Raw genomic sequence first — 27,066 nt, forward strand, 5'->3', positions numbered from 1 at the left:
GCTGGCAAAACCTCCGGGCCCCTTCTCCCGTCCAAGGTCCGAGCGGCCAAGGGCACCAGCCGAGCGGACGAGGCCCCTCCGGAGGAATTTACAGGTGCCTGCAAAAAAAAAAATCCCCGGGAAGAAGGGGGGGAAAAATCTGTGCCACTGAATTTATTGCACTTTTACTTCCTGGTGTAGATTCCTCACCTCTGCAGAGAGAGACAAACACACACATAGAGAGAGTGAAAATCCTTCGACCACTGTCCAGAGTGGCAGGAAGCCATGGCTGCACCAGGCCAGCGGTCAGCCAAAGCCAAGGCCGTTCTGCCTCCCCATTACTATGAAGGCTTCTTGGAGAAAAAGAATCCGTGGGACCAGGTAACCTTTACCGAGTTTCTTTAGGTGATGTTGGTGGCAAAGAGCGTGGGGAAAACAAGAACAAAGGGAAATACAGATGTTTTCTTCCCTGAGAGGGTAGGGGCTGAATTTGAATGAGGGTGGGTGGGTTGGTGGGTTTCAAACAGCCTTGTCTGTCTTCTCAGAATAGGAATAGGAATAGAATAGAATAGAATTTATTGGCCAAGTGTCATTAGACACACAAGGAATTTGCCTTTGGTGCCTATGCTCTCAGTGTACATAAAACAGAGCAGAGCAGAACAGAATAGAATAGAATAGAATTTATTGGCCAAGTGTCATTAGACACACAAGGAATTTGTCTTTGGTGCCTATGCTCTCAGTGTACATAAAACAGAGCAGAGCAGAACAGAATAGAATAGAATAGAATTTATTGGCCAAGTGTCATTAGACACACAAGGAATTTGTCTTTGGTGCCTATGCTCTCAGTGTACATAAAACAGAGCAGAGCAGAGCAGAATAGAATAGAATAGAATTTATTGGCCAAGTGTCATTAGACACACAAGGAATTTGCCTTTGGTGCCTATGCTCTCAGTGTACATAAAACAGAGCAGAGCAGAATAGAATAGAATATAATTTATTGGCCAAGTGTCATTAGACACACAAGGAATTTGTCTTTGGTGCCTATGCTCTCAGTGTACATAAAACAGAGCAGAGCAGAGCAGAATAGAATAGAATAGAATTTATTGGCCAAGTGTCATTAGACACACAAGGAATTTGTCTTTGGTGCCTATGCTCTCAGTGTACATAAAACAGAGCAGAGCAGAACAGAATAGAATAGAATAGAATTTATTGGCCAAGTGTCATTAGACACACAAGGAATTTGCCTTTGGTGCCTATGCTCTCAGTGTACATAAAACAGAGCAGAGCAGAACAGAACAGAATAGAATAGGTCTTTGGTGCATATGCTCTGAGTGCACATAAAAGAAAAAAATATATTGTCCAGGATAAGATAGAAAATAGAACAAAATAGAATTCTTCATTGGCCAAATGTGATTTCACACACAAGGAATTTGTCTTTGGTGCAGATGCTCTCAGTGTACATAAAAGAAAAGATGCATTTGTCCAGAATCATGAGGTACAACACTTAATGATTGTCACGGGGTTCAAATAAGCAATCAGGAAGCAATCAATATTAATAAAAATCTTAAGGATACAACAAACAACAAGTTACAGTCATACAGTCATATGTGGGAGGAGATGGGTGATAGGGATGATGAGAAAAAACTAGTAGTAATAGTAGTGCAGACTTAATGAATAATTTGACAGCGTTGAGAGAATTATTTGTTTAGCAGAGTGATGGTGTTTGGGGAAAAGTTGCTCTTGTGTCTAGTTGTCTTGGTGTGCAGTGCTCTGTAGTGACGTTTGGAGGGCAGGAGTTGAAACAGTTTGTGTCCAGGATGCGAGGGGTCAGGAAATATTTTCACCGCCCTCTTTTTGACTCGTGCAGTATCCAGGCCCTCAATGGAAGGCAGGTTGGCAGCAATGGTTTTTTCTGCAGTTCTAATTATTCTCTGAAGTCTGTGTCGGTCTTGCTGGGTTGCAGAACAAATGCCATATTTGGCACTTTGGATTTTAGTTTTAGAAATAGTTTGTTATGTACCACTGAATCGAAAGCTTTACAGAAGTCTACGTAAATTGCGTCTATTGCTTTGCCCTGATCGAGTTGTGTAGTCCATATTTTTTTTACAGTGTAGGAGTTGCAGATTACAGGATAATTTTTTCCCTGAAACCAAATCGTTTGTTAGAGAGAGCAGGCTGTTTGTCTCTAAGTAGAGCGCAATGGATTGGTTAATGATTGATTCCATGACTTTGCAGGTGACGCAACCTAAAGATATTAGTCTGTAATTTTCAACTAGGCTGGGGCCACCCTTTTCGAAGATAGGGATGACTGTGGCTAGTGACCCTAGGTTGGGCAAGGAGCTGATCCCGGAAGATTTTTCAAAGGTTATGCTCAGAGGTTCTGCTGGGGCAGTGTAAAGGTTTTTTAAAAAAAGAAGTAGGCATATAGTCCATCAGGTCCAATAAGAGATGGTTTTAGATTGCATAGCGCCTTTTCAACATTGTCTTCTGTAAAATTGATATGTATTAGATCATTGTAATTAATTATATTGTGTTAATGATATTATATTAATATTGATTGTTTCCTGATTGCTTATTTGTACCCTATAACAATCATTAAGTGTTGTACCACATGATTCTTGACAAATGTCTCTTTTACTTTTATGTACACTGAGAGCATCTGCCCCAAAGACAAATTCCTTGTGTGTCCAATCACACTTGGCCAATAAAGAATTCTATTCTATTCTATTCTATTCTATTCTATTCTATTCTATCCTATCCTATCCTATCCTATTCTATTCCAGAATATCTCCGGGACCGCCTTCTGCCGCACAAATCCCAGCAACCAGTTAGGTCCCACAGAGTTGGCCTTCTCCGGGTCCTGTCGACTAAACAATGTCGTCTGGCAGGACCCAGGGGAAGAGCCTTCTCTGTGGCGGCCCCGACCCTCTGGAACCAGCTCCCCCTGCAGATTAGGATTGCCCCCACCCTCCTTGCCTTTTGTAAGCTCCTTAAAACCCACCTCTGCCGTCAGGCATGGGGGAACTGAGATATCTCCCCTTGCCTATGTAGTTTTATGGATGGTATGTTTGTGTGTATGCTTTTTAAATAATGGGGTTTTAGACTTTTAATATTAGATTTGTTACTGTATATTGTTTTATTACTGCTGTGAGCCGCCCCGAGTCTGCGGAGAGGGGCGGCATACAAATCGAATTAATAATAATAATAATAATAATAATAATAATAATAATGAGCCAGGGTGGCACAGCAGGGAGAGTGCTGTACTGCAGGCCACAGAATCTGACTGTAGATCTGAAGGTCAGTGGTTCAAATCTCATCACCGGCTCAAGGTTGACTCAGCCTTATTCCATCCTTACGAGGTGGGTCAAATGAGGACCCGGATTATGGGGGCAATAGGCTGGTTCTGTTAAAAAAGTGCTATTGCTAACATGTTGTAAGCTGTCCTGAGTCTAAGGAGAAGGGCGGCATAAAAAATTGAATAAATAATAATAATAATAATAATAATAATAATAATAATAATAATAATAATTCTATCCTTTATTTTATTGTATCCTTTATTTATTCTATTCTATTCTATTCTATTCATTCTCTCCACTTCCCCATCTCCTTCTCTTCTCTTCTTTTCTCTTCTCTTCTCCTCCCCTCCTCTCTTTTCTCTTTCTTTTCTTCCCTTCTCTTCTTTTCCCTTCTTTTCTCTTCTTTTCTCTTCTCCTCCTCTCCTCTCCTCTCTTTTCTTCTCCAGTACATTCTTTTCTCTTCTATCTTGTTCTGTTCTGTTCTAATTCTCCTCCTTCTCCTCTTTCTCTTTCTTTTCTTCCCTTCTCTTCTTTTCCCTTCTTTTCTCTTCTCTTCTTTTCTCTTCTCTTCTCCTCCCCTCCTCTCTTTTCTTCTCCAGTACATTCTTTTCTCTTCTATCTTGTTCTGTTCTGTTCTAATTCTCCTCCTTCTCCTCTTTCTCTTTCTTTTCTTCCCTTCCCTTCCCTCCCCTCCCCATACCACACCACACCGCACCACACCACACCACACCATACCATACCGTACCATTGTCAAGATGGAATGGGTGGGACTGTGAAATCAAAGCCATTTCAAGAGAATCCCATTCAATCCTTCCTCTGTTCTCTTTTTATTTTAATAGGATTATAAGAAGTACTGGGCTGGTCTTTGGGGCACCACACTGTATTTCTACCACACCAACAGAGAAAGCCAAGTAAGTACAGGATGGTGTTGTGTGGTTTGCGTGAAGCCGTGCCAAGGGTTCAACTCTTGCCGAGGGGCAACCTCCCAAATTTGGTGCTTAAGCGAATCTGGCTTCACCACCAACTTGGCTTTTCAGAAGGGGATGCCGTGACCTTGGGACATTACAACGGTCATAAATATGAATCATGTCTGAGTGTTGATCATATTATCATGGGGAGGCTGAAAAGGTTGCCAACATCAGTGGTGCTGTGGGTGAGATCATCCAAGGGCATGGGGTGAGGTATCATCAATATGCAGATGATACCCAGTTTATTTATTTATTTTGTCCAATACACAATGAGGGTTTTAGTGGGTATATATCTATATACACATAATGAAATACATGATGAAGGTTATAGAGGAGATATTCATAGTAAAATATATCTAAGAAAGAAGAGAAGAGAAGATATAGTAATAGAACATATCAATGAAAGAATAGAAGAAGAGATATAGGAATAGAAGAAAGGAATAGGAGATATAGGAGAGCAATAGGACAGGGGACGGAAGGCACTCTAGTGCACTTGTATTTGCCTCTTACTGACCTATGAGGAATCTGGATAGGTCAACTGTGGATAATCTAAGGGTAAAGTGTTGGGGGTTATACATCTCCACCCCATGTCCAGTCAACGAAGCAGTGGAAGTGATGTGCCGGTGCCTGGAGGCTGTTGGGGCCTGGATGGGTGTCAACAAACTCAAACTCAATCCAGACAAGACGGAGTGGCTGTGGGTCTTGCCTTCCAAGGACAATTCCATCTGTCCGTCCATTACCCTGGGGGGAGAATCATTGACCCCCTCAAAGACGGTCCGCAACTTGGGCGTCCTCCTCCATCCACAGCTCACATTAGAGAAACACCTTTCAGCTGTGGCGAGGGGGGCGTTTGCCCAGGTTCGCCTGGTGCACCACTTGCGGCCCTATTTGGACCGGGGGTCACTGCTCACAGTCACTCATGCCCTCATCACCTCGAGGCTCGACTACTGTAACGCTCTCTACATGGGGCTACCTTTGAAAAGTGTTCGGAAACTTCAGGTCGTTCAGAATGCAGCTGCGAGAGCAATCATGGGCTTTTCCAAATATGCCCATGTTACACCAACACTCCGCAGTCTGCATTGGTTGCCGATCAGTTTCCGGTCACAATTCAAAGTGTTGGTTATGACCTATAAAGCCTTTCATGGCACCGGACCAGATTATCTCCGGGACCGCCTTCTGCTGCACGAATCCCAGCGACCAGTTAGGTCCCACAGAGTGGGTCTTCTCCGGGTCCCGTCAACTAAACAATGCCGTTGGCGGGACCCAGGGGAAGAGCCTTCTCTGTGGTGGCCCCGACCCTCTGGAACCAACTCCTCCCAGAGATTAGAATTGCCCCCACCCTCCTTGCCTTTCGTAAGCTTCTTAAAACCCACCTCTGCCACCAGGCATGGGGGAATTGAGATACCCTTTCCCCCTAGGCCTTTACAATTTTATGCATGTTATGTCTGTATGTCTGTTTGGTTTTTATTACAATGGGTTTTTAATTGTTTTTTAGTATTGGATTATTATTATATGCTGTCTTATTATTGCTGTTAGCCGCCCCGAGTCTCCGGAGAGGGGCGGCATACAAATCCAATAAATAAATAAATAAACTGCAAGCCACTTCTGCTGATCACCACCTGCCAGCAGTTTGGCAGATCAAATCTCAGTAGGCTCAAGGTTGGCTCAGCCTTCCATCCTTCCAAGGTGGGTAAAATGAGGACCCAGATTGTTGGGGGCAATAGGCTGATTCTGTAAACCACTTAGAGAGGATTGTAAAGCACTGGGAAGTGATATATGTCTAAATGCTATTGCTATAATAACATAAGAAGAGCCCTGCTGAATTGGGCCAAAGCCCATCAAGTCCAGCATTCTGTGTCCCACAGTGGCCCACCAATTGTCCATGGGGATCTTGAGTAGAAAGAGAAGGCAAGACCATCCCTTTCCCTCGACCCCCAACAAATGGGACCCAAGGGAATCCTGCCTGCCTCAACCAACATAGAGGCAGCACTTGGACATCCGTTCCAATAACCACGGATGATACACTTGGCATCCATGAATCTCTAATCCTGCCTTGAAGCTATCCATGCTGACAGCTGTCATGATCTCTTAGAACGTTGACATTCTAATGACATTCCTTTGTTTGAATCTTGGGAAAAGGTGTTGGGCCGAATGAGAAACCGTTAAACTGGGTAGAGGGAAAACTTAACAAGCAAGAAAGAGCTGTGGTAGCTGACTTGGATAAACTACAACCTTGAGGGCTAGAAGCTTGGAAACTGACTTTATGAACTTGTTCTGCCTCACCCCCAGTACATTGAGAAAATTGATCTGACCGACTTGGTCTCGCTGGACGAAGACGGCTGTCCGAGGAGTGTGAGTCCCAAGTCTACAGAAAAACCAGGGCTGACTCTGAAGATGCAGAACCAAGATGTGAAGTTGAAGGTAATGTATTTTCTTTCTTTCTTTCTTTCTTTCTTTCTTTCTTTCTTTCTTTCTTTCTTTCTTTCTTTCTTTTGTTACAAAGGGATTATTCCAGCCATGAGCTGTTCCTGAAATTAAGGAAGTTGTAGTATACTGAAGCAAGATAAAGAATGACAAGAGCTCAGATGCAAAATCTTTCCAAACCATATACAGTGATACTTCTGCTTACGAACTTAATTCGTTCCGTGACCAGGTTCTTAAGTAGAAAAGTTTGTAAGAAGAAACAATTTTTTCCCATAGGAATCAATGTAAAAGCAAATAATGTGTTGGGGAAACCACAGGGAGGGTGGAGGCCCTGTTTCCTCCTAGGAGATTCCTAGAGAGGCCCCACGGAGGCTTCTCCTCGCCTTTTCCGGCCCTGTTTCTTCCCAGGAGATTCTTAGAGAGGCCCCACAGAGACTTCTCTCCACCTTTTCTGGCCCTGTTTCCTCCCAGGAGATTCCTAGAGAGGCCCCACGGAAGCTTCTCCTCACCTTTTCTGGACCTGTTTCTTCCCAGGAGATTCCTAGAGAGGCCCCACGGAGGCTTCTCCCCACCTTTTACGGCCCTGTTTCCTCCCAGGAGATTCCTAGAGAGGCCCCACGGAGGCTTCTCCCCACCTTTTACGGCCCTGTTTCCTCCCAGGAGATTCCTAGAGAGGCCCCACGGAGGCTTCTCCTCATCTTTTCCGGCCCTGTTTTCCCCTAGGAGATTCCTAGAGAGGCTCCACAAAGGCTTCTCCCCGCCTTTTCTGGTCCTGTTTCCTCTCAGGAGATTCCTAGAGAGGCCCAACAGAGGCTTCTTCCCCCCCTTTCCGGCCCTGTTTCCTCTCAGGAGATTCCTAGAGAGGCCCCATGGAAGCTTCTCCCTGCCTTTTCCGGTTACAGTTTCAGAGACTCAGGTTTGTAAGTGGAAAATGGTTCTTGAGAAGAGGCAAAAAAATCTTGAACACCCGATTCTTATCTAGAAAAATTCGTAAGTAGAGGCCTTCTTAGGTAGAGGTACCACTGTAAACTTCCAATTTTATGTTATTTTAAAACCCCGGTTGGTATTTGTATCCTGCTAGAAAAAGGCTGGACAAATCTGGGTCTCCCAAACTTGGCCACTTTAAGACTTGTTGACTTCAAGTCCCAGAATTCCTCAGCTTGCCACGCTGGTTTAGGAATTCTGGGAATTGAAGTCCACAAGCCTTAAAGTGGCCAGGGTTGGAGAGCCCCGATCTAGAATTTTAAATTACAACAAAACAAAACTAATTATAGAATGTTGGGAGCTCCATCACCGAAAAATCTTCAGCTAAGATTGGGCGTCTGAGATAGTCTTGGGAGGCCTGTGTGGGATGGAAGTTGAACTCTAGAAGATCTCAAGAAGATCTCAAGGTCCCTTATAACCCTATGGCTCTTGATTCCATTATCTCCAAGGTGTCTTTCAACCCTGTGACTCTATGATTCCATGACCTTCAAGGTTGCTTCCAAACATAATGACCTCATCATTCCATGCCCTTAGTTCCAATCCAGTGACTCTATGATTCCATGACCACCATTGCAAGCCCATGCCTCCATGTTTGATTTCATGACCTCCAAGGTCCCTTCCAACCCTGTGACTCTATGATTCCAAAACTACCATTGCAACCCCTATAACTGTGATTCCATGACTTCCAGGGGTTGCACCCAAGCTTGTGACTCTATGATACCATGATCTCCACGGTCCCTTACAACCCTGTAACTCCATGATTCCATGAGCTCTGTTGCAACCCCTATAACTATGATTCTATGACCTTCAAGGATTGCTCTCAGCCCTGTGACTCCATGATTGCATGACCTCCAAGGTCCCTTCCACCCCTGTGACTCTATGATTCCAAAACTTCCATTGCTACCTCTATAACTGCGATTCCATGACTTCCAAGGGTTACTCCCAACCCTGTGACTCTATGATTGCATGACCCCCAAGGTCCCTTCCACCCCTATGACTCTATGATTCCAAAACTTCCATTGCTACCTCTATAACTGCGAATCCATGACTTCCAAGGGTTACTCCCAACCCTGTGACTCTATGATTCCCAAATTAACATTGCAACCCCTATAACTGTGATTCCATGACTTCCAGGGGTTGCTCCCAACCCTATGACTCTATGATTGCATGACCTTCAAGGTCCCTTCCAACCCTGTGACTCTATGATTGCATGACCTTCAAAGTCCCTTCCAACCCTGTGACTCTATGATTCCATGACCAATGTTACAACCCCTATAACTGTGATTCCATGACCTCCAGGGGTTGCTCCCAACCCTATGACTCTATGATTCTATGACCTCCAAGGTTCTTTCAATCCTTGTGACTCTATGATCCCACAATTCTAATCTTGGCATAATTCTTAACTTACATGGTCCTTTGTTTTCCGTTTACAGATGGAAAACCTGGAACAGCAGGAAATGTGGAAAGGTTTTATACTCACCATGGTGGAGGTAGGAGATCATTTATTCTCTGCCAACCTTCTTAAAAGTCATTCTGGAATGTCTTGGACTTATTTATTTTAAATTGCGACAACGGTAGCAGGGTACCAATACTTAAAGTGGAATGGGAAGACAAACTGACCTTGGCGCATCCCAACGATCACATGAGTGGGGTGGTGGTGGACTAGATGACCTACAAGGTCCCTTCCAACTCTAGCAATCTAATCTAATCTACTTGGAGGAGGGGATAGATGGGGAATTTATCAAATTTGCAGATGACACCAAACTGGTAGGAATAGCCAACACTCAAGAAGATAGGCGCAAAATAAAAAAGGATCTTGACAAACTTGAACAATGGGTACTATCAAACAAAATGAAATTCAATGATGAAAAAATAAGGTTCTACATTTAGGCAAGAAAAAACAAAATGCACAGGTACAGTAGATGTGGTACATTGCTCAACAGTAGTAACTGCAAGAGGGATCTTGGAGTCTTAGTGGACAACCATTTAAATAGGAGCCAACTAAGTGCAGCAGCTGCCAAAAAAGCCAACACAGTTCTATGCTGCATTAACAGAGAGAGAGAATCAAGATCACGTGAAGTGTTAATACCACTTTATAAGGCCACACTTGGAATACTGCATTCAGGTTTGATCACCATGATGCAAAAAGGACATTGAGACTCTAGAAAAAGTGCAGAGAAGAGCAACAAAGAGGATTAAGGGACTGGAGGCTGAAACATATGAAGAACGGTTGCAGGAACTGGGCGTGTCTAGTTTAATGACAAGAAGGACCAGGGGAGACATGATAGCAGACTTCCAGTATCTCAGGGGTTGCCACAAAGAAGAGGGAGTCAGTCCATTCTCCAAAGCACCTTACACAAAAGAGTAAGAAGGTAGGAAGAGGAGATGGAGATAGAAGGAGGGGAGTGTAATGGAATAAAGGAAAAGAGATTGAGGAAGAGGATAAAGACTCCTCAATCTGAGTATTGTATTGGCAGTTCTGTGCTAGCAATAACTTCAGAAGAGAAGGATTTAGGGGTAGTGATTTCTGACAGTCTCAAAATGGGTGAACAGTGCAGTCAGGCAGTAGAGAAAGCAAGTAGGATGCTTGGCTGCATGGCTAGAGGTATAACAAGCAGGAAGAGGGAGATTGTGATCCCGCTGTATAGAGCACTGGTGAGACCACATTTGAGACACTATGTCTAGTTCTGGAGACCTCACCTACAAAAAGATATTGATAAAATTGAACGGGTCCAAAGACGGACTACAAAAATGGTGGAAGGTCTTAAGCATAAAACGTATCAGGAAAGACTTCATGGACTCAATCTGTATAGTCTGGAGGAAAGAAGGAAAAGGGGGGACATGATCGAAACATTTAAATATGTTAAAGGGTTGAATAAGGTTCAGGAGGGAAGTGTTTTTAATAGGAAAGTGAACCCAAGAACAAGGGGACACAATCTGGGGTTAGTTGGGGGAAAGATCAGAAGCAACGTGAGAAAATATGATTTGACTGAAAGAGTAGTAGATGCTTGGAACAAACTTTAAGCAGACGTGATTGGTAAATCCACAGTAACTGAATTTAAACATGCCTGGGAGAAACATATATTCATCCTAAAATAAAATATAGGAAATAGTATAAGGGCAGACTAGATGGACGTTGAGGTCTTTTTCTGCCGTCTATCTTCTATGTTTCTGAAAAACAGGTGTGAAACAGGGTATTGATTTTTGATTGTTTGAATAAAAATGTATAAATATGTCCCGGTATGTTGTGGGCATTTTAAGGTGTTGACATAAAAAATGGAAATTGTGTAGAATTTTTTTTTTAACCAAAAAAAGAAAGAAAGCACGAGACATTTTGGGCTCAGTTTTGGTGTCGCAAGCCAAGGACTGCCTCTGAATGGACAAACACAGTGAATCGACAGACTAACACAGTGGGCCCACACCAACAAAATGATGTTCAACATCGACAAGAGCAAAGTCCTTCACCTAGGTAAAAAAAAAACCTGGACACACATACAGCCTGGGAGGAACCCCTCTCAGCAGTAGCGACTGCGAAAGAGATCTCGGAGTCTTGGTGGATAATCGATTAAACATGAGCCAACAATGTGCAGCAGCAGCTAAAAAAAGCCAACACAACCATAAGCTGCATCAACAGGGGAATACACTCCAAGACCAGGGAAGTCTTAATACCACTCTACTACGCCCTGGTCAGACCACACCTGGAGTACTGTGTTCAGTTCTGGTCACCACACTTCAAAAAAGACATTGAAACTCTGGAGAAGATGCAGAACAGAGCAACCAAAATGATCAGGGGTCTAGAAACCAAGACTTACAAAGAGAGACTGCAGGAACTGGGCATGGATAGCCTAGAGAAAAGGAGGGCCAGAGCGGACATGATAGCAGTCTACAGATATACGAGGGGTTGCCACAGAGAGCAGGGGATCACTTTATTCTCCAGGGCACCGGAGGGACGGACGAGGAACAACGGCTGGAAGCTGACCAAGGAGAGATTCAACCTGGAAATAAGGAAGAACTTCCTGACGGCTAGAACGATCAACCAGTGGAACAACCTACCAGCGGACGTTGTGAACTCCAATACTCTGGACATTTTAAAGAGGAAATTGGACTGCCATTTGGCTAGGATGCTATAGGGTTCCTGCTTAGGCAGGGGGTTGGACTTGATGACCTGCATGGTCCCTTCCAACTCTAACAATAAAATAAATAAATAAATAAATAAATAAATAAAAGATGTATATTCTGACGTTTGGGCACCAGCTCAGTCTTGTCTGTCTGTGATATCCTTAGATGAAGATCCCAACATCCGTTTCTCTGCTGCCAGGCCACCGGTACCGGTTGTCTGAAACCTTGGAGAAGGAGAAAGAGAGGCGATCCAACCTTGGCGGGACCCGCGAGAGGGAAGAAAAACTGCCCAAGTGAGTAAGTTGTGAGCTGCTTGGGTGGGTTGTTCGCACAGACTTGTGATGGATGTCCAGTGATGGGCTCCTATGGGTACGGTCAGGTACGCAGAACCGGTAGAAATTTTTTTCCCCTTTTCTGGGCACGGTATTAAATGAGGTTGAATGTTTGTTTGTTTATTTACTTGTTTGTTTTGTCAAATACACAATGAAGGTTATAGAGGACAGAAGAGATATAGGAAAGAGTAGTAGATCCTTGGAACAAACTGAAAGAGTAGTAGATCCTTGGAACAAACTGAAAGAGTAGTAGATCCTTGGAACAAACTGAAAGAGTAGTAGAGTTGTTTTCCTCCCCTAGCTAAATGGTCAAAGCAATGGAAACTGCAGTTTAATGTTTCCAAATGTAAAATAATGCACTTGGGGAAAAGGAATCCTCAATCTGAGTATTGCATTGGCAGTTCTGTGTTAGCAAAAACTTCAGAAGAGAAGGATTTAGGGGTAGTGATTTCTGACACTCTCAAAATGGGTGAGCAGTGTGGTCGGGCGGTAGGAAAAGCAAGTAGGATGCTTGGCTGCATAGCTAGAGGTATAACAAGCAGGAAGAGGGAGATTATGATCCCGCTATATAGAGTGCTGGTGAGACCACATTTGGAATACTGTGTTCAGTTCTGGAGACCTCACCTACAAAAAGATATTGACAAAATTGAACAGGTCCAAAGACAGGCTACAAGAAAGGTGGAAGGTCTTAAGCATAAAACGTATCAGGAAAGACTTGATGAACTCAATCTGTATAGTCTGGAGGACAGAAGGAAAAGGGGGGACATGATCGAAACATTTAAATATGTTAAAGGGTTAAATAGGGTTCAGGAGGGAAGTGTTTTTAATAGGAAAGTGAACACAAGAACATGGGGACACAATCTGAAGTTAGTTGGGGGAAAGATCAATGGCAACATGAGAAAATATTATTTTACTGAAAGAGTAGTAGATCCTTGGAACAAACTTCCAGCAGACGTGATTGGTAAATCCACAGTAACTGAATTTAAACATGCCTGGGATAAACATATATCCATCCTAATATAAAACACAGGAAATAGTATAAGGGCAGACTAGATGGATCATGAGGTCTTTTTCTGCCGTCAGTCTTCTATGTTTCTATGTTTGTTTGTTTGTTTGTTTGCTTATTTATTTATTTTATTTATTCATTTTGTCCAATACACAATACATATTGAAGAGGATAGACATGAAATATTATATATAAAGAAAAGATATAAAAGTAGAGGAGAAGATATATGAAAGGAAGAAAAGATATATGATATATGAGATAAGGAGAGACAATTGGACAGGGGATGAAAGGCAGGCTAGGGCACTTATGTACGCCCCTTACTGACCTCTTAGGAACCTGGAGAGGTCAATCTTGGATAGTCTAAGGGAGAAATGTTGGGGGTTAGGGGTTGACACTACTGAGTCCGGTAATGAGTTCCACGCTTCGACAATTCGATTGCTAAAGTCATATTTTTTACAGTCAAGCTTGGAGCGATTAATATTAAGTTTGAATTTGTTGCGTGCTCTTGTATTGTTGCGGTTGAAGCTGAAGTAGTCATTGACAGGCAGGATGTTGCAGCATAGGATTGTTCTAGGAATAAAATATAGGAATAAAGATATAGGATATAGGAATAAGATATAGGAATAAAATATATCAATGAAAGAATAGAGAAAGGATATAGGAATAGAAGAAAAGATATATGATATATAGGAGAGACTATAGGGCAGGGGACGGAAGGCACTCTAGTGCAGTGTTTCCCAACCTTGGCAACTTGAAGATATCTGGACTTCAACTCCCAGAATTCCCCAGCCAGCATTCGCTGGCTGGGGAATTTTGGGAGTTGAAGTCCAAATATCTTCAAGTTGCCAAGGTTGGGAAACACTGCTCTAGTGCACTTATACACACCCCTTACTGACCTCTAAGGAATCTGGAGAGGTCAACCATGGATAGTCTAAGGGTAAAATGTTGGGGGTTATTTGCCAGGAAATGGTGCGTTTTAGTCCCGTTTTAGGCATAAAAGGCAGCTGGATGACTTTGGGCCAGTCACTAGGAGACAGAGAGTTCTAGTCCCACCGTAGGTATAAAGGCTGGCTGGGAGGATTTTGGGCCAACCCACATCACAAAGTTGTAGTAGTAGTAGTAGTAGGAAAAATAGGAGGAGGAAGTTGGGTATGTTTGCTACCTTGAGTTACTTATAAAATAATCAACATTATTTTATTTTATTTTACTTTACTTTACTTTACTTTACTTTATTTTATTTTATTTTATTTTACTTTATTTTATTTTATTTTATTTTTTATTTTTTTATTTTTTTATTTTTTTATTTTTTTATTTTTTTATTTTGTCCAATACACAATGAGGGTTTTAGTGGGTATATATACAGAAAAATACATGATGAAGGTTATACTGGAGATACTCATAGTAAAATATATCTAAGAAAGAATAGAAAAGAAGATATAGTAATAGAACATATCAATGAAAGAATAGAAGAAGAGATATAGGAATAGAAGAAAGGTATAGGAGATATAGGAGAGCAATAGGACAGAGGACAGAAGTGCACAAGAAGATAGAGCAGCTCTGGAGCTGATTATTTTCCAGTGACCAACAATCTTGTAGTGTTGCATGCACTTAAGATTCTCTTTCTTTCTTTCTTTCTTTCTTTCTTTCTTTCTTCTTTTCTTCTTCCCCCCTGCCTCCTCTCTTTCTTTCTTCCTTCTTCCTCCCTATTTTTTATTTATTTTCCTTCCTCTTCCTTCCTTCCTTCCTTCCTTCCTTCCTTTCTCTCTTTCTCTGTCTCTCTCTGTCTCTCTCTGTCTCTCTGTTTCTCTCTCTTTCTTTCTCTCTTTCTTTCTCCTAGCTGTTTCTTCCAGGTCTCCAGAAAGGAAGCTGTGGCTCTGCTGGAGCAGAATGAAAATTACGGCAACATGTTGCTGCGTCCTGGGCAGGATGGGAAGAGCTTCTCCTTGACTGTTCGACAGAAAATGCCAGGGTGAGTTTGGAAGGACAAAGGCTTGGCTCAAAATGGGATGCAGGAGGAATCCTTTAGCTACCACAAATGTTCCTTTTCCCACTTTAATGGGTTTTTAAAAATTATTTCTACACACGTACACATACACAGAATCTCAGCAATTCCAGGCAGTTCACGAATAAAAATGCTCAGAACAATGAAACAGTGATTCACTTAACAAATTTGTCAAGGAAAGTCACAAAATGGGGCAAAATTCATTTAACAAATTTCTCACTTAGCTCCAGCGATTTTGGGCTCAATTGCGGGTCGTAAGTTGAGGACTAGCTGTATTTTGCCTTCTGATCTTGGAAATGGCCGAAAAAAAGTCACACACACACACGCACATACACACACTGATGAAACTTAAAAGGGGACAGAATTTGAATTCTGTTTTGTATCCTTTGCAGAGCTGTGAGCATCAAGCACTATAAAATCAATGCCGTTGGCGGAGAATACGTCATTGTTATGGAAAAGCCGGTAAGGGGGAACTTGATCGGATGGCTTTTTCAAGTTATTTGTTTTAAATATATACTGGGGCTTTTTAAAATAGACCAAGTCCCCAGGTTGCTAGATCTCATGCAAGTGGGGGAAAAGTGAAAAACTTGCATGTTCTCAGCTGAATTCTTGCAGCATGTGGCAATCTCGTGATATTAGAGATGGGTCCTTCCTTCCTTCCTTCCTTCCTTCCTTCCTTCCTTCCTTCCTTCCTCCTTCCCTCCCTCCATACCTTCTTTCCCCCTCTATTTCCTCCCTCCCTCCAGTACTTCTCATTTTCCTTCCTTTCTCCTTCTCTTCTTCCACCCTTCCTTTTTTCCTCCTACTCTACTTCCCTGCTTCCTCCCCTCCTTCTCCTTCCTTCCTTCCTTCCCCCCTCCTTCTTTTCTTCCTCCCTCCCTCTTTTTCCTCTCTCCCTCCCTTTTCTATTTCCACCCTCTTTTCCTTCCTCCTCTGTTTTCTTCCTTTCTCCCTCCTTTACTTCTCCTTCCCCTTCCTTCCTTTTTTGCTTCCTTCTCTATTTCTACCCTTCCTTTTTTCTCCTCTACTTCCCTGCTTACTCCCCCCTTCTCCTTCCTTCCTTCCTTCCCTCCTTCTACCCTTTCCTCCCTTCTCTCCCTCCCTCCTTCCTTCCTGTCTACCTCTTTTTCCTTCCTTCCTTCTTTCCTTCCTTCCTCCATCTCTCCCTCCATACATACATACCTTCATTTTTCCTCTATTTCCTCCCTCCCTCCAGTACTTCTCCTTTTCCTTCCTTTCTCCTTCTCTACTTCCACCCTTCCTTTTTTCCTCCTAGTCTACTTCCCTGCTTCCTCCCCTCATTCTCCTTCCTTCCTTTCCTCCCTCCCTCCTTCCTTCCTTCCTCCCTCCCACTTTTTCCTCCCCCCCTCTCTTTTCTATTTCCATCCTCTTTTCCTTCCTCCTCTGTTTCCTTCCTTTCTCCCTCCCCTACTTCTCCTTCCCCTTCCTTCCTTTTTTGCTTCCTTCACTATTTCTACCCTTCCTTTTTTCCTCCTACTCTACTTCCCTGCTTCCTCCCGTTCTCCTTCCTTCCTTCCCTCCCTCTACCCTTCCCTCCCTTCCCTCCCTCCCTCCGTCCTTCCTTCCTTCCCTCCTTCCTTCTCTGTTTTCTTCCTTTCTCCTTCTCCTACTTCTCCTCCCCCTTCCTTCCTTCTTTGCTCCCTTCTTCCTTCTTCAAAAACAGCCGAGAAATTCCACTTTCATGCTTTGAGGTTTTTTCAGCTGACGCCCCTCCTCTCCATTTCCTAGAAATCAAAATAATAAACAGACAAACAAACAAATTCCCATGCTCTCCCCTTCCTCAATTTTCTCCGTTCTCAGAATTACTGCTCCTCCCTCATGGCCGTTCTGGACTTCTTCATCACCAAGACCAAAGGCATCCTGGTGCCCCTCAGCGTGGAGAAGAGCTATGCCACAGTGCTGGGTAAGACCCCCCCCCCCCGTATCCAGAATTGTTTGGGGCACCTTTTGAGAGAAATGGGGGGAAAGAGCAGTTAGTCCTCGACTTGCGACCCATAGTAGTTATAGTTATAGTTTATAGTTTATTAGATTTGTATGCTGCCCCTCTCCGAAGACTTGGGACGGCTCACAGCATAACAGTACAGTGTTCCCTTGATTTTCACAGGTTCGAACTTCGCGAAAAGTCTATACCACGGTTTTTCAAAAATATTAATTAAAAAATACTTCGTGGTTTTTTCCCCTATACCACGTTTTTCCCACCCGATGACGTCATATGTCATCGCCAATTAACCCCAATGAAACATTTAAAAAACTTTTCAACTGACTCAAAATGGCTCCAAGTCACTTCCCCCCCTATTTCTATTTAGTTCTTACAACATAAATAATACATTAAAATGCATTAGAAATTGAAAATTTTAGACGAAAATAAAAATTAACCCCAATAAAACATTTAAAAACCTTTCCAACCTGACCCAAAATTTCCCCAAGTCCTTTTTCCCCAGTGCCGCTGTAACTTGTAACGGTCAGTAAGCGAAGCGTTGTAAGTCGAGGACTGCCTATAGTCAAAATGCCCTCAGACGTCAGAAGCATCTCCCCATTTTCTAACCAGGACGTCTTTTTCCTTTGCAGAGGTCGTGGAGACGGATCAGGAAAGCGAGCAGAGGAGGTCAGGGTCCCCTTTGGAACCTGAAGACCCCCAACCACCCATTAAAGGTACTTTGATGCTAATTCTGTGGCTGAACTCGCATCCAGATTGTGGAAGAAGGCAGCCTCTGTTTTACTTCCTGCTTCAAATGGGCCAACAAATGCTATGACGCTTCTACAAATTTTCTTTGCCAAGGGCGGTTTCTTTTTTTTAATGATATTTATTACCGTATTTTTCAGAGTATAAGACACACCTATTTCCTCCCTAAAAAAGAGTGAAAATTCAGGTGCATCTTATACTCTGAATGCAGCTTTTTTCTAAGCTCCCCCACAGCCCTAACTAGGTGTTAACTATCATCCCAGCTCTTATCTTGCAGGTTCTTTCATTGTTACTCTCTGCTAAGAATGTTTTCCAAGCCCTAAGTCTTTGCAGAGTTTTTTTCATTGCTCTAACTTGCTTCAAATGTTTCTTTCCAGCCATAACCAGGTGCTAACAATGTTCTCAGCTCGTATCCACTTGCAAGCTCTTTCATTGTTACTCTCTGGGAAGAATGTTTTCCAAGCCCTAAATCTTTGCAGGTTTTTTTCATTGCTCTACTTGCCCAAATTTTTCTTTCCAGCCCTAACCAGGTTGTAACAACGTTCCCAGCTCTTACCCACTTGCAAGCTCTTTCATTGTTACTCTCCCTGAATAAGATTTTTTTAAAAGCCCTAACCAGGGGATAAAATAATGTGCTGAAGCTGACCAGACTAAGGAAGCTAGCCAGATGAATACCTGATAAGCAGATTCTTTCCCCTATTTTCCTCCCCAAAATTAAGGTGCGTCTTATACTCTGGTGTGTCTTATGCTCTGTAAAATACAGCAGGTCCTTTTGTTAAAAAAACAACATATAAACAGACATGCAGTATGTCACAGAAGTGAGTACAACCCCTCATGTTTTGTAAATATTTTAAGTACAGTGATCCCTTGTTTTTTGCAGGGGATGCGCTCCAAGACCACCCGTGAAAAACAAATTTTCGTGAAGTACAGTGATCCCTCGATTATCGCAAGGGTTCCGTTCCAAGACCCCTCGCGATAATCGATTTTTCGCAATGTAGGGTTGCGGAAGTAAAAACACCATCTGCGCATGCGCGCCCCTTTTTTCATGGCCGCGCATGCGCAGATGGTGTTTTTACTTCCGCACCTGGGAAGACCCAGGGAAGGTTCCTTCCACCGCCCAGCAGCTGATCTGCTCGGTAGCGCAGCAGCAGCGAGCAGACGAAGATCGGGGTTTCCCCGCCGCCCACGCAAAGGGGAAACCCCGATTCGGCTCCTCGCTGCTACCGCGCTGCCGAGCAGATCAGCTGCTGGGCGGCCGAAGGAACCTTCCCTGGGTCTTCCTCGCTGATGGCCCCGCCCGCCCGCCGCCCGCCGCCCACCAGCAAGAGGGGGAGAGATAGAGAAAGAGAGAGAAGGAAAGAAAGAGATGAGAGAGGGAGGAAGAGAGTGTGAGAGAGGAAGAAGCAAGATAGAGAAAGAGAGAAAGAAAGATGAGAAAGGAAGGAAGAGAGTGACGTCATTGGGTGGGAAAAATCGCGATATAGCGTTTCGCGAAGAACGAGATCGCGAAAATCGAGGGATCACTGTAGAGGAAAGATATTTTTTTATGTATTTAACAAGTATTTGGACTTTTAAAACCCACCCTTTGCATTAAACAGTCATTCTATAATGTTTCTCAGCTGGAACGACATGTGATATCCTACCAGTTTCTTTAATAGAGTACAGTAGGACTGTAGATGAATTTTAATGGATTTAAAATTTTCAAAGGATTTAATGGATTTAAGCCCCCTTTAAAAACCTGTGAAGTAGCGAATCCGCGAAAGATGACCCATGAAGTAGCGAGGGATTACTGTATATCTTTTCTTGTGACAAACTGAAGAAATGGCCCTTGGGTACAATGTAAAGTAGTGAGTATACTGCTTGTATAACAGTGTAAATGTGCTGTCCCCTCAAAATAAAGCAACACACAGCCAGTCATGTCAGTGTAACCAAGTGTCATTTCATCTTTAAGTCACTTGTGGCCGTTGTTAACCCCGTCGACTTTGTTAGTGAGAAGGTTATAGAAAGGGAACCTCTGAGCCTAGGAACACTGCAATGGTCACAAATATGAACCGGTTGTCCAGTGTTTGAATTTTGATCACATGACCCTGGGGAATGCTGAGTGTGAAAGTGTGAAAAACGGTCCTAAGTCTTGTTTCAGTGCTGCTGTCGCTACGAACGGTCACTAAAACGAGTCGAGAGAGTTACCTGTATATCTCTCCGTTTGCTGCAGGTGAACTTGTGAAACAGAAGAGCTTCGTATCTCTGAATCCTTGGCCATCCCCGCCTCCGCCCCTGCCACCGATTGTGCCCATCCCGCCTCCGCGCCAGGCATCAATCTCCCGACCCGAGCACATCTACGAGGAAGAAGATCCTCCGCAGAACACATACGTGAACAAAGAAGGTGAGTCAAGAATGGTGAATCATGTGAGAGATGTTACAAACAATGTTGGTTGGCGGGGCCCAGGGGAAGAGCCTTCTCTGTGGCGGCCCCAACCCTCTGGAACCAACTCCCCCCAGAGATTAGAGTTGCCCCCACCCTCCTTGCCTTTCGTAAGCTCCTCAAAACCCACCTCTGATGTCAGGCATGGGGGAATTAAGATAATCTTTCCCCCTAGGCTTCTACAATTTATGCATGGTATGTTTGTATGTACGATTGGTTTTATAACAGGGTTTTTAACTGTTGTAGTATTGGATTTTTACATTCTGTTTTTGTCACTGTTGTTAGCCGCCCCAAGTCTAGGGAGAGGGGCGGCATACAAATCTAATAAAATAAATGAATGAATGAAATCAATCAATCAATCAATCAATCAATCAATCAATCCCCAGAGGCACAACATCCCTGGCAGGTAGGCCAGGTTAGAAAAGAGAGCATTTTCGGAACACTGCGTCAAGCCAGTGCAGAGGTTGGTGATAAATCAACCGCGTGCCTCGCTATCGGTAGAAGTAGACTGATGCTTATGGGAACTTGGGAGGGGTGATTTTCATGAGGGAACAGATGCAGCCACAAAGCATTCTTTCGAGGGGTTCAAGGCCATCCTCTGTCACACACCTGGGCGGAAGCAGAAGGAGGACTGGCCACGCTGGCACAATCTGAGTGGACAATGTGACAAGTTTGTGGGTGGGGGACAAGGGGTGTGGATTTTCAACTAAATTGGGAAATTCAGATTCAGGATGGCTCTGGAAATAAATTGAGAAGTACTTTGACTTGGACTCTGATTTAGTGTGGATGTTACCTGGAACCTTGACACACGGGGGTTTGCAAGGGTTGTAGAAAAAGTCAAAAGGGGATGTCGTAACTCTGAAATGTGGAGTTTTTCAGTTTTTTGGAAGGTTTACATTAAAATAAAATGAAATGAAATGAAAATAAATAAAATAAAATAAAATAAAATAAAATAAAATAAAATAAAATAAAATAAAATAAAATAAAATAAAATAAAATAAAATAAAATAAAATAAAATAAAATAAAATAAAATAAAATAAAATAAAATAAAATAAAATAAAATAAATAAAATAAAATAAAATAAAATAAAAAATAAATAAAATAAAATAAAATAAAATAAAATAAAACAAAACAAAACAAAACAAAACATAACAAAAATAAAATAATATAAATAAAAAATAAATAAATAAAGAATAAAATAAAATAAAATATAAAATAAAATAATAAATAAAATAAAATAATAAATAAAATAAAATAAAATAATAAGTAAAGAATGAATGAATGAATAAATGAATAAATGAATGAATGAATGGTATCGGTACAAGGTACAGGTTCCGCTAGAAATCTGACAACACCAAAGGGTTCCTTTGAAGAAAAAAGGTTGAAAAACACTGCTCTAGTGTATAATTAATATAATATATAGTGACTTTAATGCTAATATAATGCTAATATCTGTATATACTATTATTAATTTAATTTTCTTCAATTTTCTTCTATATTGGGTATTTTCCTTTTAAAAGTGGAAAATTAAAAATATTTAAAAAGAAAACTAAAATAAAATAAATAAATATTTTTTTTTAAATTTACAAAAACACTTCAAATTTTAAGTGGAGGAAAGATATTTCTGAACTCAGAAAGGGTTTTTGTAAATAAAAAAGCCCATTAATAAACTACAATGGCAATTCAGGTGGGTGGGGGAAAGAAAGAAAAAGAAATATTTTGCCATGAGAACTGAGCTGTGTTTTCCCTCCCTTTCCACCCGGGACAGGTGCAGTGTGGCATCAACTCCAGGACCAGGAAGCGAGGTGGAAAGGCCCTCCCCCACCTGTCCGCATGCCTCCCAAGCCACCAAGGAAGCCCCCGAACCCAGGTACAATTTGGGAGACTCTGTGTGTCCTTGTGTTGAGACAATGATTGTCAGCCACAAAAGCGACAGACTAGTTCGGTCTCTCCAGATGTATTCCGTTCACAGGACGATGGGTCAGGGCATTGTATCCAAAGGAGCTTGAGCTGTAAATCCTGGTCTCTTTTTCTTCTTCTTTTTTTTAATTTTTAAGGATTCTAGTCCTCATGATTCTGCCAATTTTCTTCCAAGTCTTCGGAGAGGGGCGGCATACAAATCTAATAAATTATTATTATTATTATTATTATTATTATTATTATTATTATTATTAATTTAAATAGGAGCACTGGATGTTATGTGCCAAGGCAGGGGAAGGGCCAGTGGGCAGGATCTCTTCTAAGGTTGAAGGAGGATTAGGCCAATCTCTTTTTCCTGGTCTCTCACATGTATGCAGTTGGAATTTGGAGATACAGTCAGTCCTTGACTTATAACAGTTCATTTAGTGATCGTTCAGAGTTACAGTTTAGGATAGGATAGAAAAAAATGGAATGGAATGGAATGGCATAGCATAGCATAGCATAGCATAGAATAGAATAGAATATTGGAATGAAGAATGGCATGGCATGGCATAGAATAGAATAGAATAGAATAGAATAGAAACATAGAAACATAGAAGACTGGCGGCAGAAAAAGACCTCATGGTCCATCTAGTCTGCCCTTATACTATTTCCTGTATTTTATCTTAGGATGGATCTATGTTTATCCCAGGCATGTTTAAATTCAGTTACTGTGGATTTACCAACCACGTCTGCTGGAAGTTTGTTCCAAGGATCTACTACTCTTTCAGTAAAATAATATTTCCTCACGTTGCTTTTGATCTTTCCCCCAACTAACTTCAGATTGTGTCCCCTTGTTCTTGTGTTCACTTTCCTATTAAAAACACTTCCCTCCTGAACCTTATTTAACCCTTTAACATATTTAAATGTTTCGATCATGTCCCCCCTTTTCTTTCTGTCCTCCAGACTATACAGATTGAGTTCATGAAGTCTTTCCTGATATGTTTTATGCTTAAGACCTTCTACCATTCTTGTAGCCCGTCTTTGGACCCGTTCAATTTTGTCAATATCTTTTTGTAGGTGAGGTCTCCAGAACTGAACACAGTATTCCAAATGTGGTCTCTCCAGCGCTCTATATAAGGGGATCACAATCTCCCTCTTCCTGCTTGTTATACCTCTAGCTATGCAGCCAAGCATCCTACTTGCTTTTCCTTCTGCCCGACCACACTGCTCACCCATTTTGAGACTGTCAGAAATCACTACCCCTCAATCCTTCTCTTCTGAAGTTTTTGCTAACACAGAACTGCCAATACAATACTCAGATTGAGGATTCCTTTTCCCCAAGTGCATTATTTTACATTTGGAAACATTAAACTGCAGTTTCCATTGCTTTGACCATTTATCTAGTCAAGCTAAATCATTTACCATATTACAGACCCCTCCAGGAATATCAATCCTATTGCACACTTTAGAGTCATCGGCAAATAGGCAAACCTTCCCTACCAAACCTTCCCCTATGTCAGAATAGAATAGAGCAACCTGCCATACTTTCTGGAGTTGTAAACCCCCCATTCTGTGGCTGTCATAACTTCAGACAGTCGTTAAGCGAGGATTGCTTTTAATTTCTTTTCCGGGTGTGTGTGTGTTATTCTGTAGGCGCTCTCTGGGTGTGTGTTGCTGACGCCTTGTTCTTCTTTGCAGAGATGACCGAGGAGCTGAAACGCAAACTTCAGGAACGAAGGGCCAAGATGGACAATTAAAAGACGGTGGACATTTTGATTCAAGAACCCACACGGTGATAAAGAAGAGAGGGACCGGCTGAAAATCCCAACCGAATCTACCTCTTGGATCCCTCTGGATCCCGATCTTTTGGGCGAACCAGGGATCCTGTTTTACGGGAAGATCAAATCCTTTAACGGATCGGATCAGAAAGCCCACCCTTGATCTGCCTCTGTAAAATGTATAAAGACAGATCAACAAAGCGTTGGAAATATAACCAAAGGCTCGGCTCATACTACCACCTGCAGTGGACGCAGCGAAGGGAGGCCAAAAATTTTATTACCACGCTGTGGGCTTATTTTGTGGGTGTGGCTTGCTGGCCATGTGACCAGGAGGGAGTGGCTTGATGATCATGAGACCAGGGGGTAGGTTAAGGTCATGCGACTGACTTAAAGGTGGCCAACCTGACGTCACTCACGTCAAGGGTTTGGGTTAGGGTGCCTGGCCTCTCCTCGCCTCAAAGAGATACAATTTCCCTCTCTATTTACTATTACTGAACATCCAAAATATACTATTTAATTCTATGTATATATGTCATATCTGCACCTACTGTACATGTTACACACAGGCATACAAAAATATACATTATCTACTATATAAACAGTATGTGTATGTACACACACACACACACAGCTCTTCTAAAATTATACACATTTGTGATAGGAAAAACATACCCAGAGCCCAGAAGGGGAAAAAAATAAAACAAAATCAAAATTTTTCTACCGGTTCTGCATATCTGATCATACCTGTTGTTCTGTTGGGCTCTCTGGTAGACTCCTCCCAAAAAATCACAGGTACAAATTTCAGACACACACACGTTTGAAAATTCAAAACAATGTTCTTTATAATGAAAATTCACTTAAAGTAAGCTCTCTTTTGGTATAGCCAAGAGCACTCGTCTCCAAACAAACTGGTAACTTGTACAAGTCCCTTTTCAGTTCTGTGATACTTAGCTTGCAGCTGTGAGGCAATTCACAGTCCTTCTTCTTTCACAAAGTGAAACACACTTTGCTCTGGTTTAGTTTCAAAGCGGGGGAAAATCAGCACACAAAAGGTCAAAGTCAGTAAAGCAGTCACGAAACACAAGGATCAGATAATCCTCCACAATGGCCAAACCCACAGGCTGCTATTTATAGCAGCCTCACTAATCACCACAGCCCCACCCAACCACAGGTGGCCTCATTTTCTTTGATAATAATCTCTCAGTTGTTGTTGCCTATGCATCACTGTATCATTAACTCTTGTTCCGAATCCAAGGAGGAGCTAGATAATTGATCTCCTTCTGAGCTGTCTGCCACACTCTCCTTGTCACTCATGTCTTCTTGGTCAGAGGAGCCTTCATCAGCAGATTCCACAGGGGGGCAAAACAGGCCTGCAGCATGTGGATGTCTCCCCCACATCCACAGTCCTTGGGGCAGGAGCTGGGGCAGAGCTAGCCACAGCACCTGTAGGAGCCCATCACTGGATGGACGTGTCCCAAAACTGAAAAATTGGTCGAAAATACATACTGGGTTGAAAAAAAAATGACAAAAATGTTTCATTTTTGCATTCTGCCAGAAAAAAATATGACAAAAAGACTATGTATTTGATTTTACATCTACTGACTGTGGCTAGAATTGTATTTATCCAACAATGGAAGAGTGAAGAGATCTCGTCTGTTGAGAGGTTAATTCGGAAAATAATGGAATGTGCAGAAATGGACAGATTAACGCTTATCATTAAGGATAGAGAAGATACTGAATATTTTCTGAGTATTTTATCAATGGCTAGAGAATAGAAACATAGAAACATAGAAACATAGAAACATAGAAGACTGACGGCAGAAAAAGACCCCATGGTCCATCTAGTCTGCCCTTTTACTATTTCCTGTATTTTATCTTACAATGGATATATGTTTATCCCAGGCATGTTTAAATTCGGTTACTGTGGATTTACCAACCACGTCTGCTGGAAGTTTGTTCCAAGGATCTACTACTCTTTCAGTAAAATAATACTTTCTCATGTTGCCTTTGATCTTTCCCCCAACTAACTTCAGATTGTGTCCCCTTGTTCTTGTGTTCACTTTCCTGTTAAAAACACTTCCCTCCTGAACCCTATTTAACCCTTTAACATATTTAAATGTTTCGATCATGTCCCCCCTTTTCCTTCTGTCTTCCAGACTATACAGATTGAGTTCATTAAGTCTTTCCTGATATGTTTTATACTTCAGACCTTCCACCATTCTTGTAGCCCGTCTTTGGACCCGTTCAATTTTGTCAATATCTTTTTGTAGGTGAGGTCTCCAGAACTGAACACAGTACTCCAAATGTGGTCTCACCAGCGCTCTATATAAGGGGATCACAATCTCCCTCTTCCTGCTTGTTATACCTCTAGCTATGCAGCCAAGCATCCTACTTGCCTTTCCTACCGCCCGACCACACTGCTCTCCCATTTTGAGACTGTCAGAAATCACTACCCCTAAATCCTTCTCTTCTGAACTTTTTTCTAACACAGAACTGCCAATGCAATACTCAGATTTAGGAAACAGAAGTTAGGGAGGAAGAGATACAAGAAAAGAAAATATTAATATGGAGAGAGGTTTATGATGATGTTATGTATTGTGTTGATAAATAGCTATATATTATTAATGCCATTGTAACGAATACAACAAATATGGAAAGGATGAATTTTTAAAAGGATTGTTCCCAGTTGATGTACTGCTTGATGGAGATGAAAAAGTATTATAAATAAAATAAATAAAACATTTTTAAAAAGTGGCACAAGGAAAGAATCAATCCATCTCAGATCCAGGAAACAACTTGCCACCAGAAATTGTGAATGTTCCAACACTGGTGGTTTTTAAGAAGAGAATGGACAACCAGTTGTCTGAAATGGTATAGGGTTTCCTACCTTTGCCAGGGGTTGGGCTAGAAGACCTCCAAGATGCCTTCCAACTCTATTATTCTGTTAAGGCTAATCAGGCTCTCAAGAATAGATCAGGAAGGGAAAAGATTTGGTGGATTATATGTTTGGACAGATAGTGAGACAGGCAACGAAGGAGGGGCAAAACCCCCACAATTCCAAACTTTGAGGAAGTAGGAGAAAATGGGTCTAAAAATTAAGAGGTCTAGAAGATCTACAGAACCAGAATATTCTTGAATGATTGAAATTC

The 27,066-nt window shown here is 42.1% G+C and overlaps 1 protein-coding gene across 1 annotated transcript; it reads left to right on the plus strand.

Annotated features, from left to right (window-relative positions):
• The first annotated feature begins 5 nt into the window (after window positions 1-5).
• On the plus strand, window positions 6-26,668 carry STAP2 (signal transducing adaptor family member 2). Its single transcript, XM_070744295.1, has 13 exons — window positions 6-94; window positions 181-360; window positions 4,115-4,186; window positions 6,533-6,664; window positions 9,085-9,141; window positions 11,936-12,063; window positions 14,946-15,077; window positions 15,503-15,572; window positions 16,932-17,034; window positions 17,700-17,783; window positions 20,027-20,197; window positions 22,006-22,107; window positions 23,838-26,668. The coding sequence occupies exons 2-13, from the start codon at window positions 265-267 to the stop codon at window positions 23,894-23,896; spliced, it is 1,206 nt and encodes a 401-aa protein (XP_070600396.1). The 5' UTR covers window positions 6-94; window positions 181-264; the 3' UTR covers window positions 23,897-26,668.
• The last annotated feature ends 398 nt before the right edge of the window (window positions 26,669-27,066 follow it).

Source organism: Erythrolamprus reginae, chromosome 1, assembly GCF_031021105.1.
Source record: "Erythrolamprus reginae isolate rEryReg1 chromosome 1, rEryReg1.hap1, whole genome shotgun sequence".
NCBI lineage: Eukaryota > Metazoa > Chordata > Lepidosauria > Squamata > Dipsadidae > Erythrolamprus > Erythrolamprus reginae.

Bases quoted from the DNA above. Each gene is read 5' to 3' on its own strand.
- STAP2 (XM_070744295.1), top strand. From the start codon at position 265: ATGGCTGCACCAGGCCAGCGGTCAGCCAAAGCCAAGGCCGTTCTGCCT. The intron at 15,078-15,502 runs GTGAGTTTGGAA...TATCCTTTGCAG, and splicing joins GTTCGACAGAAAATGCCAGG to AGCTGTGAGCATCAAGCACT. The intron at 17,784-20,026 runs GTACTTTGATGC...CGTTTGCTGCAG, and splicing joins CCCCCAACCACCCATTAAAG to GTGAACTTGTGAAACAGAAG.